At 40.5% G+C, this 14674-nt stretch overlaps 1 protein-coding gene across 16 annotated transcripts in view; it reads right to left on the bottom strand.

Moving 5' to 3' along the window:
* Positions 1-418: 418 nt before the first annotated feature.
* The window catches only part of CEP192 (centrosomal protein 192), a 130067-nt gene continuing 115811 nt past the window's right edge, over positions 419-14674 (bottom strand). For 13 of the 16 annotated variants that reach the window (XM_063716812.1, XM_054537615.2, XM_063716817.1 and 10 more), the window contains 5 exons: positions 11708-11827; positions 11167-11288; positions 8910-9039; positions 7770-7828; positions 419-812 (listed from right to left, as the gene is read on the bottom strand). In XM_063716812.1, coding sequence (XP_063572882.1) covers positions 674-812; positions 7770-7828; positions 8910-9039; positions 11167-11288; positions 11708-11827 — 570 coding nt within the window. In that variant the 3' untranslated portion in view covers positions 419-673. Of the gene's footprint in view, positions 813-5728; positions 6120-7769; positions 7829-8909; positions 9040-11166; positions 11289-11707; positions 11828-14674 lie in introns of those variants that run through there. The other 3 variants (XM_063716819.1, XM_024235834.3, XM_054537612.2) reach the window with 2 other exon arrangements.

Below are 14674 nucleotides of genomic sequence, written 5' to 3' on the forward strand. Positions count from 1 at the left end.
GGGCCTGCTGTTTCTCTCCCTGTATCCCGCTGGAACCTACCCCATCTGTACCAGCTTCTGCAGCAGTTGTCCTGTCTAGCTTTATATACAGTATGTGAGCTCAGAGGAGAGGTAAACACTCAAGATAACAACGTGGGAACCTCTTCACTGTGTTTGCACAGACTATGAAGACTTCCCCTCAGTAAAATAACCAGCTGCTTGAAAAGTAAGTTGTCCTTTCTACTCTGGGCAACTGGCTAAACGACAGAGGAACAGAGAAGGAATTTCTTAGGAGAAAGGAAACTGTGTGATGGAGGATAAAAATCACAGAACAGACCCAGAAGCTTGAAAATACTTAACAGAATAAAGTGGTATTCTAATTTCTGTATGACAGCGTAGAAAAAGACAAGCTCACTGAAAAATTTCTGGATATACCACATTAAAATATATTCCATATTTATTCAGAATATCATAATCAATGCAAACACAGAACTCTTCTCACCTGTAAAAGTTAAGTACAATACTGTAGGCTAGATACATATTTCAGTCAAGTCTTCAGTATTAGCTTGTAAAAAAAAATCTACAATTATAGATATCCATCATACAAAATATATATACAAAAGCATAATTGTAGTGTAGAAAGATAAAGTTAACAAAATACAACTTATGTAATTTACACAAAAATGTATTTTAGTTAATTTTTTCCAAGAGCTTCACCAATTAGTCGAATAGCAATACTCTTGCCTTCATCTGTTTGAATGACAAGCAAAGCTTCAAATTTGCCTGCGGACTTCGGTTTGAACTGCACGGGCATGTTGATGTAATGCTGGGCTCTAGAAAGAGAGAGGCACATGACAGTGGCATGTCATGACAGCACCCGCGACCCTGTCCCAGGCAGCACAGTGCCTGGCTCAGGTGTTGAGGAAAGAGCTCGGTCAAGCCACATTCAGCTTAAATGTATTTATAATTTCTTGGATGCTATTATTTAATGAGAAAATAACACAAAGGAGAGAAAAATCTAAAATTGGATTAAAACAGTATTGCATACATATATATATTCCTGGCTATCCAGTAACTATTAATATATAAAAAGGAAAATAAGAGGTCTAAACTATCATACATACAGCTTTGTATTCTGCCTGCAAAAACTATCCACCTAAGAAAGGGTTCGGGAACACCCTAAATGCCCGTTTTACTCAGTCCAGATAGCATATTGCACTGGAAAGATTAAAACAACTTGTCCCAACCCTATCATTAATGGGCTGTGCAGTTTTTGCTCTAAAATTCATATGATCCTTTTTTTTGAGACAGAGTTTCACTCTTGTCGTCCAGGCTGGGATGCAATGGCATGATCTTGACTCACTGCAACTTCCACCTCCCAGGTTCAAGCAATTCTCCCGCCTCGGCCTCCCGAGTAGCTGGGATTACAGGCGCCCATCACCACACCCAGCTAATTTTTGTATTTTTAGTAGAGGCGGGGTTTCACCATGTCGGCCAGGCTAATCTCAAACTCCTGGCCTAAAGTGATCCACCCGCCTTGGCTTCCCAAAGTGCTAGGATTACAGGCGTGAGCCACCACGCCCGGCCCGAAACTTTCATCAAAAATATTCTAGAAACTTTACTTTCAGATTACAGTACATAGAGGCAGGTAACGCGTGCCCTATGGTTAAAAACAGTATTCTAGGGGGTTTGTTTTTGTCCCTAAAACTATGTCCTAAGGGCTTCAAAATACACCTCAAAATATGCAATTTAACAAGTTATTCACAGTGTGAATGAGGCTACACACATATTACACATAGCCCATGTGATGTCATCAACCTCTAGGCTTAGCCGTTTTTAAGTGAAAGTTCTGAGCTCACAGGGAAGGTACTTCACCCCTTAGTCTCGTCTCAGAGCTGTGTGTTTTAAAGGCTGGCAACCAGAAGTGATGTACGTTTCAGTTTCCAGCATCTGTCCTGAAAATCCCAGCAGTGTCACTCTTGGGTGCACAAGAGTACTCCGGGCACGAGGTTTAGAAAACAGCTTCAGTATTTCAAAGCCCTTTTCCTGGATATAACTGGTAACACAGATAGTGTATGTTCTTAAATATATCTATATAGAGCAAAGGTGTGTATGTGTATCTATATGTTTTTATTTAAAGTCTGGGTTATTTTCCCCAAATGCATTACACTTGTTTTACCATGTCAAAGATAATGTACTTTTTAAAAAAAATCTAACCTGGCCTATGGCATTAGCTACAATTTTCTCTTTCATGGTGGTGGTCAATACTTGGATAAATATAGTACCATTTCCCTATTTAAGAGGCTTTATAACTTATGAATTACTAAAAATAATAAAATATCCCCCAAAAAATCTCTGGAAGAACTCATTATTAATAAATTTCATCACAGAATATAGAATTGTTCTATATTAAACTGAAAATTTAAGTATATTGTGATTAAAAATATATCATCTGCTTTAGATTTACAGATACACTGAATAAAATGGAATGCAATTTAGAAAGAACCACAACATTTAATACAGCTATAGAACACTCCCAGCAAGATGGATATATTTTAAAAAGTACTTTGTAATACTATTATTAAGAACTAATTTAATCTCTACACACACACATGGGAAAAGGTAGCAGGAAAGTCCTCTGAACCCAGTGGGGAGGTCTAGTTCAGATCCTCTCTCTAGCTAATGATAGATGTAATTGCAAAGGCACGCAGAGCAGAAATGCATCTAGGGAGCAGAGAGGCCATCAGGCTGTGCACGCTCAGCCCCGAACTCCCTGCAGGCCCCATCTACGTGGAAAGGGCTTAGTGGAACCTACTAATTCTAGCAACTACACTTCCTTCCTTTCTTTCAAAACATTTTTTTTTTCAGACGGATTCTCGCTCTGTCGCCCAAGCTGGAGTGCAGTGGCACGATCTCAGCTCACTGCAACCTCTGTTTCCCTGGTTCAAGCCATTCTCCTGCCTCAACCTCCTGAGTAGCTGGGACTACAGACATATGCCACCAGGCCCGGCTACTTTTTTTTTTTTTTGAGATGGAGTCTCGCTCTTTTGCCAGGCTGGAATGCAGTGGCACGATCTCGGCTCACTGCAACCTCTGCCTCCCGAGTTCAAGCGATTCTTCTGCCTCAGCCTCCTGAGTAGCTAGGATTACAGACATGCGCCACCATGCCCAGCTAATTTTTGTATTTTTAGTAGAGACAGGGTTTCACCATGTTGGCCAGGATGGTCTTGATCTCTTGACCTCGTGATCCGCCCGCCTCCTAAGTGCTGGGATTAAAGGCATGAGCCACTGCGCCTGGCCTACTTTTTGCATTTTTAGTAGAGACACAGTTTCACATGTTGGCCAGGCTGATCTTGAACTCCTGACCTCAGATGACCCGCCCGTCTTGGTCTCCCAAAATGTTGGGATCACAGGCGTGGGCCACCATGCCCGGCCCAAAACATTTTTTATAAGAACAGTTTCCACAGAAAAAAAGCCAGTACATTAGCACATACAAGGTACCACCATTATCAAAGAAACCGAAAAAGGTAATAAAATTTGTTCCCACACATGGGTGAGAAGTCACTGCAGCTCAATGATAAGTCTATTCCTTGGCTTGTCACTTTTCTAGGAACTGTCCTTCTCTCCCAAATGACATGCAGGGTCTGCCAGGATTGTGCACCTTGCACTGTGCAAGGACATGAGGGCACAGTTGAGGTGAAACCTATTAGCTACAACACCTCAGCTGGGATTAGATGTTCATAAAACAATAGGTTAAGAGAAAGATGCTTTTTGGGACTAAGTAGAAACATAAATTCTTTTAAAAAAGATATAAGAAACAGATGATCCCTCAGAACCCTCAAAAAAGAACCTTTACAAGAAAACCTGTTAGTAAGGTTTCCTTTTCCCTATTACCTTACTTATCTATCATACATTCGTGTTCACCCACCTCTGCACTGGGCAAAACCCCTGTACCTTCTTGGGGGAACTCTTCAGCCTCCTTAAGCTAGAATCAGCTTACAGCCTATAAGGAACAGCCACTTTCCTGTGCTAGTGCTGGAGCTTTCAGAGAGCAGCCCCACCAGGCCTTGCGGTGGCCTTGGAAAAAGTGCATATTTGTAAGTAATCATCTCCTGTACCCTACAGATGACTACCATCCTATTATTACTTTGGAAATGTGTAGTTAATGGTGTCACAGAGCAGACAGTGATCTAACAAATGAAAAATGTGATTAACTAAAGGCTGGGAATTGCTTCTCAGGGCTTTAAGAACACAGATTTTGTTCCACTGCCAAGGCAAGCTAACTGTTGCTTTCATCTGGCAATTATGTTTTGTGAGCCTTTGTCTAAAGTCACAGTGTCTCGTGTTTGGGACAAATACAACAGCACACAATGCCGTTAAGTGCCCATGACTTCAGTTCTGTGGTAAGAGCTGTCACTGGGGTTCCTGTGGCATCTGCCTCTACTGTCCTGCTGCTTCTCCAAGGACAACACAGGTCATTCTCTGTTACAAAGGAGCCAGTGTTTCCACCTTTCTTTGCGTAAAATAAAGTTTCCTATAACCCAGAGTTTAGTTCATTTAGTTAAACAGATCACAGAATTAGTGCTTTATACACATGATTTTCTTACTCATACTTTACCAAATTTACAATGAACTGCTGCTATTAAAGCTGAAATCGGTACTATTATGCATTTACCCTGTAGTCCTATAGTGATAGTTAATATCGATGAAGACTTTCTGGAAACTCACCATAATCAGAATAACTTAAGTGTCTGCCACTAATAGAGTACAAAATTATTTCATTCAAATTTATCTTCAAAGCATTAAAGTTTTAAAAGATTTAAATATGTTCAGAGTACAAACTATGCACCTTGCAATACTATTTTAAATGCTAACTTAATTGAACTGTCCAAATTTTGCTTAATTTAAAAATATTTTCTCACGTTTCTAAGTTCCTTCAGATGCCATTAATGTGACACAGGCTGCACAGGAAAGCAGGGCTGTAATTTATGACTCTTAATTTCAAGCACTGGAACGGCAAGTCTACAAGTTAACATCCACAAAAATGTCTACTTTTACATGACCAGCAAGGAACACATTTCATATCTCAAAAGTGGTTTATAGAAAACAAGTTGAAGCTAAGCAAAATGTCATCTCATTTATAAAATTTGAGTTTCTCATTAAAAATGTTTTAGGCATCTTTCAAAAATCCCCTTATCTGATTTCCACTCGGTTAGTCTTGTCCCTACACTCCATATCAGAAATAGACTCTGCCATCTGTAGCACTATTGTGATGAAATAGGTTTAGGTTCTTTCTCTGGAAAGAGTCAAATCTGAATTGGCCCACAAATTTTGGCAGAAATGCAATTCTTTAAAAAAAATCTGTGAAGGCAAATTAAGCAAAGAATATAACATCAAAAAAGAATTTGAAATGACAACGTATTCAATAATGAAAGTTGGAAAATGACTGTTTAACTGCAGGAAAGTTTTGACTGCCTCATACCTAGCCATAAAATGGAGAACAGTGACATAAAGCTATAATTTAACACGTTTATTTTAAATAATGATGCTTTATCAAAACTACAGATGAGGATGAGGTATATATAAATATTGTTTTTTTAAAGTTGGTACTAGACTCTTCAAGATAATTTTTTTAAATGAAATTTTGTTTAGAAGCTTTTAAAAGTATTTTATTTATTTATTTATTTATTTTTGAGACAGAGTTTCACTCTTGTTGCCCAGGCTGGAGTACAGTGGCGTGATCTCAGCTCACTACAACTGCCTCCCAGGTTCAAGGGATTCTCCTGCCTCAGCCTCCCAAGCAGCTGGGATTACAGGTGCCCGCCACCATGCGTGGCTAATTTTTGTAGTTTTAGTGGAGATGCGGTTTCATAATGTTGGCCAGGCTTGTCCAAACTCCTGACCTCACATGATCCACCCACCTCAGCCTCCCAAAGTGCTGGGATTACAGGTGTGAGCCACCACACCCGGCCTAAAAAAATATTTTTTACGGTAAGAAGAGCTCCTTGAAATAAAAATCTAAAGTCCCTCCAATTTGTGACAGATGTATGCCAGTTTATACAGAAGTATTCCATTGATCCACTGCATGTTTAAAAATATACCCTGCAAAAAGCTGGTGAAGATGTGGGATGTGAACCAATCTGAGGAAGCAGAATGAATAATGCAGTTATGATAAAATTTGAGTTTAGATAATAACAGTGTTCAGGATAATTTATTCAGTATCTATTTGTACTCAGTTACTAAAAATAGTTACAACAATTAGAAATTTAAATGATCTTTTTCTGAATAAACTAATTGCCTCTGCAGTTGTGCTACCATGTATTTTAGTAGTTCCAACCTATTATTACGCACATTAGAGCATCACTAGTCTCAAATCAATTGGGGCAGCCTACAATAACTGGAGAGATCCACAGACTACTATGAGAGGAGAACTTGGAGAACAGAAGTTGGAAAACTTGGATTTGGCTGATTTTTAAACTTGGGCCTTTCTCTTCTATGTAATTGTCATAGGGATTAAATGAAGACACACTGATGATAAAATGAGGTTCTATCAAAATCTGTAGAGTGAGTGTTGATGCATCCTGCCAGCCAAGGTCACCTACAGGGGAGATTCAATGATGATGATGATGATGTTAACACCTGATGCTTGCTGTGTCTGGGCATTATTACCACGTCTCTTACATTCCTCACAATTCTATGCTGTCAGTAGCTAGCACTGGCATCTCCATTTTACAAATAAGGAAATTGAGGCCAAAGAGTTTATCAAGTTTATGATAATTTTTAGATGTATTCATTGTTGAATTTTCAGAACTAAAATCTATAGTGTGTGCCTTTAGGTCAGTCTCCTCGGAGGGAAAGGAAGGGTTTAGCCCTCAAGCATATTAAAATATTTTATAGTCCATAGGAGAAGGAAGAGGTGGTGTGAGAGATAAACGAATAAAAAGAAAGAGTAAGGTAAAAGGAACAGTCCTCAATCAAGCCATCTTTCCAGTATCCAGGGCTGTGAGTGAGCTTCAATTGTACAGCACCGCTGGTCTTAGTAAATGCATAAATGGCAGGCCTACAATGTTTGCAGAGTGGTCAAATTTTCATAGAATAGAACATGTTTCTAGAATAGTCTCCTAATGCTAAAATGAGAGACTTTACAATAATTAAATGACTTAAAGATTCAAAGATGAAATTAAAATTATTCTTCAGCATTAAGCCCAACAGAACCCTACTATTAAGTTCTAAATAACAGTGACAACCCAGTTTGAGAGTTCAACCTAAATGTGCATCATATAGAAAAGAAAATTAGCAAGGATGACAAGAAAATGAGGCCCTGATTAAGAACAGTAAGGAGTGTCTAAAGAATGGCAATTGGAAAACACCACAATAAAAGTTTTCCCAATTAACCCGGAAAGGTTTTTGTCCCAATTAATGAAAATCTAAGTCCTTGACTCTCAGCATACCAGTGAAAATAACATCTGAAAGAGGAACTACTCTAAAAGTCAATCTTAAGATAATTACAGCTCTGAGATTTATGTGGCTGCAAATCCTGGGTGGGAGGAGGCACACCAGCCCAAATGCTGTGCACTGCGGTACTGCTGAGTGCACCACGGACGGTCAGGAGCTGTCCCCCTGCAGGCTCCTTTTCTCTGCTTCTACTTGCGAAGACTCTGCCTAATGCTGTTTGGTGCTGGTGAGGAATACGGAGGACCTGCAGCAGAGGAGACCTCACAAGCCCCAACTCCCAAGAGACAAAAGTCCTGCATCGCTGATGAGAACACTGTGATCTGCGATAAACTTACCTCAAAGAGTACTTGGAATGTTTGACATAGAATGGCTCTCTGGGACTCAAAAACTTCAGCTGGAATTTAATAGAAAACACTTTATAAAGTTATGAAAATTAGATCTTTTAGCATATATAAGCATACCAAGCATTTATTTATTACAGATACATTTTGTAAATTTAGGTATTGCCACAAAATTAGGTAGGACAATAAATGCTAATGTAATGAAAACATATTTAAGAAAATTTTAACATGAACTTAATCTAGTTTTAACTAAAGTAAAAGTTGTCCAGAAATGTGTGTGTATAATAGTACAGAAGAAAAAGAAAAAGTTAAAAATTAAAATATAAAACAAATTTTTGATTTTCAAGTAAAGGGTTATAAAATTCCAGTGAGTTTATGTTCAAATACAATATTAAGGAATTTTTGGGGGGATGGGGGCAGGGTCTTGCTCTGTCACCCTGGCTGAAGTGCAATGGCACAATCATGGCTCACTGCAGCCTCAACCTCCCAGGCTAAAGCAATCCTCTCAGCTCAGCCCCCACAAGTAGCTGGAACTACAGGTATGTGCCACCATGCCCGGTTAATTTTTTTTTTTTTTTGGTAGAGATGGAGTCTCACTATATTGCCCAGGTTGGTCTCAAAACTCCTGGGCTCAAACAATCCTCCTGCCTTGGCCTCCCAAAGTCCTGAATTACAGGTGTGAGTCACTGCACCTGGCCTTACATTGCATTTTTAAAAATTACCTCATTATGGCCGGGCGTGGTGGCACACGCCTGTAATCCCAGCACTTTGGGACGCCGAGGCGGGCAGATTACGAGGTCAGGAAATCAAGACTATCCTGGCTAACACGGTGAAACCCCGTCTCTACTAAAAATACAAAAAATCAGCCAGGAGTGGTGGCGGGCGCCTGTAGTCCCAGCTACTCAGGAGGCTGAGACAGGAGAATGGCATGAACCCGGGAGGTGGAGCTTGCAGTGAGCCGAGATCGCACCACTGCACTTCAGCCTGGGCGACAGTGAGACTCCATCTCCAAAAAAAAAAAATTACCTCATTATTACAACTTAAATATAGTCTATAGAATCATCAGGAAAATGTTTGTTATCAGAGTTGAATGCATGTATTTTTCCAAAACCCATAGTAATATTTCCAACTTACTGAGTGTGTAATAAAAGAATTATTTCGCAGATTGACTTTAAGTGTCCGTGATTCCCCCACACTAGTCGGCAGGAACCTGTACACATCCTCTGGGGCATAAACTCCACGAGCAGTCACATCAAGCTGCCTGCTTTGGGAATAGGTGTAAAAGTTAAGAATCTGAAATCCACAGTAACTTAAACTGTTTTTATACATTAAAATTATGTAGTATTGCATTAATTTGTGTTTTTCCTGGCGATTTATTTCAAATATAAGTTTTGTAATGACAACTTATCTAATTTATGTGAAGAGGATGACAGCAGGAATCCTCTCATAAAGGGTGCTGGATAGGCCTCTCTCTCCTCACAGCCTGGGTCTCTACCTGCCAGAAGCCCAGTTTGTATGAAGGTGGCCCTTTAACCTCAGTTCATTTCGCTTCGCCCCGTCACGCTGCGGTACCAACAGTACTTCACTATCACAGGGACACAGGCTGCTCCAAGTGCCTGATGCAGGTGTGGCCTCCAGGCAATGTTTGCTGGTGGTGGCACTGGCTCTTGCCTGGGCTTCCCAAACCCTGCACAGCTGCCTCCCCTTTCTCCGGCCACTCCCGGGTCTCTGCAGGCTCCCCTCCACCCCCAACTCTCTGCACATCTGACCTTCCCCTCACACCTAGCTCGGCACCCCCCAGCAGTCCTATCTATTCAGTCACTACACAATGGTCCCTCAGGATAGCTCAAACACCTTCAGTCTCCACAAATACAAAAATGAACTTGTGATTTTTGTCCTCAAACCTGATCCTCCACTTGCGTTTGCTGAATTAAGGTATCTGGGAGCCAACCCTCTCACAGCCATCCCCCTTTACCCAGTCCATCGCAGAGGCCCTCCTGTCTCCAGTCTGCCCGTTCTCTTCCTATTCCTTGACACTATTTTACTCCTGGACTCCTTTAAAATAGCCCCTCCTCACCTCCTTCTTATCAGTCATACCACAGCCAGGGGATTGTCCTACACACGCATACCTGATCATGTCACTCCCTGGCTTCCCAGCTCTCCAGAAGAGCAACCACCTCCTAGGCCCAGCTCTGGCTTTGCCCCCCACCACTCCCCTCTCACACTGAACTTCTCCTGGGAACTTCTCCCACCCTCCTCACCTAGCCCATTTCCACTCATCCTCCTCAACTTAAATGTCCCCTTTCAGGGCAGTCCTTCCCAGGTTTCACAGACCAAGCTGCCTCTGTCACTTCTCCCAGTTTCTCGTTTGTTTCCCTGCAGCCCATGTGGACTCTGGGTTGGCGAGGCTGTGTCTCCAGAAGGGAGCCGTGGAGGCACGGGGCTCAGAGAGCAAGAGAGAAGCAAGGGATAACAGCCCAGAGGGAGTGTGCCAAGAACATGCATTCATTAAAGGGATCTAATTTCTTCCAAATGCATTATTGGCTCCCATTAAAAAATAAATGACTAAATTTATATTAAATTCAGCAGATATTTAACATATATTGTCTTTCCAGGCATCCTCCTCAAGAACTTAATTAGACCTAATTACTAGTTAATTAAGGATTATAAGAAATATTTTCATAAGGTAGAATACTAAATAATATTCTCATTAAAGCTATATATGCAGCTGGTGTAAGTTTTACATTTTAAAGCTTTTTAAGAATCTACTTTCATATGCTGCTTATGGGAACATAAAATGGTACAACTATTTAAGGAAAACTATTTGGCAGTTTATTTTAAAGTTCAACACATGGTTATCATGTGACCCAGCAATTTGGGGTAAAATTAGGTATTTTTACTCAAAAGTAATGAAAATGTATGTCATCTTTAGAAATGCACATACAGTAATATTCATAGCACCTTAATTAATAATCATTCCAAATTATAAGACATCCAAAAGTCAACAGGAAAATGAATAAATTGTGATACGTTCATTTAATGGAATACTAAACAATAAAAAGGAATGAACTATAGGTACATTCAACAACATGAATGGATTTTTAAAAATAGTATGTTTAGAAAAAGAAGCCAGACACAAAGAACATATACATACATATGTATATATATGAAGTTCAAGCAAAATGAATCTATGATGACAGAAATCAGAACAGGACAATTCTTGACTGCAAAGGGACACGTAAGAACTTTCTGGGCGAGAGGAATATTCTGTATCTTGGTTGGAGTGCTGGTAACACATGTGAACTCAGGTAAAGTCATCGAGCATTTTACTGACTCTATTCGTCAATAAAGTACTGGGAAAAAACTCATAAGAATGACAAAAACAACATACTCAGGTATGTGAGCAGAGGCCTCTGACGCAGCTTGTCTTCGGGGCTTCACTAAATGATCTATTTTAATGAGGGAATCCGTGGAAAGGCATGCGTTTTCAGGCTCATTTTCTGCTTCGATGCTCTGTACAGAAAAATCACAGGGTAAGAGAGAAGAAATAAAAACTAAGAAAATATATGGACATTTACTTATTTGAATTCTATCATTTCCTTTGAAAAATTTTAAAAGGCAATTTAAGATTTTTAAATCCCCTAAATTGCAAGCTCTGTACTCTGTACTGCCTCTCTCTCATGTGCCCACGTGCGTACATGATGCACACACACACAGAGTTTCTTATATAACTAAGTCAAACATGGGTTTCATGGGCTTTATGAATAATACAGCCAAATCCAGTCCTCAAACATGCCAATTAATAAAGACAAACAAGAAAATTAAGATTATAGGGCTATATTCTGCATTTTCAGGCCAATTTTTCTTGTTAATTTCCCTTTCTGTTTTTAAAATACAGACAATAATTTACTTAAATTCAGTGTACTACTCACTTGTCCAGAGAGTTGGAATCTCAATGTGTGTTTCATGTGAGGCTCCTTAAGAGGGTGACATTCAACATCCCAAAACTGGGCATAATCCCCCCTACCTCTGGGCAAAAATGTGATGGAGACCTACAAAATACATACAGAAGAGAAATTTAGACACTGATCATTAAACACAGTGGTAGCTAGATCACCAGTTTAAAGATTCGGTATGAAAAAAATTAAAGGAACAAATGCTTTTGCACTGGCTAGTTTTCCCACTAATTGAAAGAATTTGGACAATTTCATTTCTAGCGGGTTACTATACCAGATCCAAAACACATTTTTGCTTAAGGATTTATATAACATATTTCTTAAAATGTACAATAAATGCTTTACTGTGGGGGGAAATGTTATCAGAAAGCACTAAAGCTGTCAAGCACAACACCTACACGAGGAAGGTCCAACCACAGACCCGCAATTGTCTTCCCTTGCGTGCTTATGGAACCCTCTGCTGGCCAAGCAGTACCAGGACAAAGGCCTCACAGCGGCCAGGAGCTGTAGAGGACTGACAACAGTGAGGGGGACGGCGGCTACAGGAGGCAGAACAAGACAAGCGCCAGACGCTCCACAGTGGCAGCTTGCATTATGATTAGCTTCCAAATGTCAGTCACAGCCAGTGACCCTGGGCACATAGCTCAGTGATAAACACACCCTGCATGTGTACAACCTGTAAAAAGCTCAATCATGAGAAAACTGTAATGTTTAAAAACAGCATTTTATAACAATTACCAATATTAAGAGCCTTAGCTTTATCAAATAATTTAGTGTTGATAATACTGATCACTTAACAATGAATCAGGTTAACAATGAATCAGTATTCCTGAGTCTGGACTTAAACATTAAAACACATAAGTGGCCTAATTTCTGCCCACGCAGAACCTTAAACATAATAACCCAGCCAGCCTGAGCTCAAGGCTTTTGAGAGCCTGGAGGCAAAAGCAGGACTGGTCAGGGAGAGGAGAGCATCTGACTAGAGAATTACACCACCAGGGGCTTGGACTGTAAGAAGATGAAGGAAGGAAAGGGTGAAAAACAAAGGAATGGGTAAAAACCACCACTGGGGACTACGGGACTATAAAATCCTAACTATACCCCTTCAAATACCAAAAACACAACAGAACAGAGGAGGGGAAAACTAGTATTACTGCATGTTACACCCTAGGCACATACTGGGAACTTTAACATTCAGTATCTCAGCTAATCCCCTGGCAAGCAGGCTCTACTTTCTCTCTATAGATCTGCCTATCCTAGACACTTCACACAGATAGAATCACACATCTGTAGGCTTCTCTGACTGGCTTCTTTCACTTAGCATAATGTTTTCAAGGTTCATCCATCTGGATATAGCATGTACCAGTAACTCCATTCCTTTTCACTGCCAAATAATATTTCATTTTACAGATATACCAGATTTTATCGACCCATCAGACATTTGGGTGATTCCCACTTTTTTGTCTACTGTGAATAACACTGCTGTGAACACTTGTGAACAAGTTTTTGTTTGAAAATCTGCTTCAACTTTTCTAGTGTATATCCAGAAGTGGAACTGCTGGGTCATGCAGTAATTTTATGTTTGGCTTATTGAGAAACTGCCAAGTTATTTTCCACAGCAGCTGTACCATTTCACATTCCCTCCAGCAACGCATGAGGGTTCCAATTTCCCCACATCCTCACCAACACTTGTTATTTTCTGTTTTTTTAAAACTCACAGCCATCTTAGTGGGTGTTAAGTGATACTTCATTTCTCGTTTTGATTGCATTTTGCTAATGACTAGGAATTCTAAGCATCTTCTCACATGTTTATTGACCACTTGTATGTTTTCTTTGGGAAAATGTCTATTCAAATCCTCTGCTCATTCAAAAAATTGGGCCATTTCTTTTTACTGGGTTGTAAGAGTTCTTTACGTATTCTGGATACAAGTCCTTTGTCAAATATATCATTTGCAAATTTTTGTCCCTATTCTGCGTCTTTCATTGTCTTGATGGTGTTGTTTGAAGCACAGATCTTTTTGATTTTGATAATTCACCTATTTTCTCTTTTGGGGCTTGTGCTTTACTGGTGTCAAATCTAAGAAACCAATGCTTAACCTAAGGTCATGAAGATTTATTCCTATGTTGTCTTTTAGAGGTTTTATAGCTTTAGGTCTAATGTTTATGGTCTATGGTCGATTTTCAGTGAATCTCTGTATATGGTACTAGGTAAGTGTGATGGTTAATATTATGTGTCAACTCAGGCCGGGCACGGTGGCTCACGCCTGCAATCCTAGCACTTTGGGAGGCCAAGGCAGGCGGATCACAAGGTCAGGAGATCAAGACCATCCTGGCTAACATGGTGAAAACCCGTCTCTACTAAAAATACAAAAAATTAGCCAGGCGTGGTGGTGGGCGCCTGTAGTTCCAGCTACTCGGGAGGCTGACGCAGGAGAATCACTTGAACCCAGGAGGCAGAGGTTGCAGTGAGCCGAGATTGAACCACTGCACTCCAGCCTGGGCAACAGAGCGACACTCCATCTCAAAACAACAACAAAACCCCACAAATATTAGGTGTCAACTCAATTGGATTGAAGGAGGCATAGATGGCTGCTAAGTATTGTTTCTGGGTGTGTCTATGAGGGTGTTGCCAGAAGAGACTGACATTTGAGTCTGCCAACTGGCAGAGGAAGGTCCACCCTAATGTGGGTGAGCACATCCAATCAGCTGCCAGCAGGCTAGAAGGAGGCAGGTGGAAGAAGGTGGGATAACCTTGCTTGCTGAGTCTCTTGGCTTTCATTTTTATTCCAAGCTGGATGCTTCCTTCCGTTCCTCCTGCCCTTGGAAATCAGACTCCAAGTTCTTCAGCCTTTGCACTCTGGGATTTACATAAGTGTTTGGCCAGGGGCCCTCTGATAGTTAGTTTGGCCCCAGACTGAAGGCTGCACTGTTGGCTTCCCTCTT

Source organism: Pongo abelii, chromosome 17 (genome assembly GCF_028885655.2).
Source record: "Pongo abelii isolate AG06213 chromosome 17, NHGRI_mPonAbe1-v2.0_pri, whole genome shotgun sequence".
Lineage (NCBI taxonomy): Eukaryota > Metazoa > Chordata > Mammalia > Primates > Hominidae > Pongo > Pongo abelii.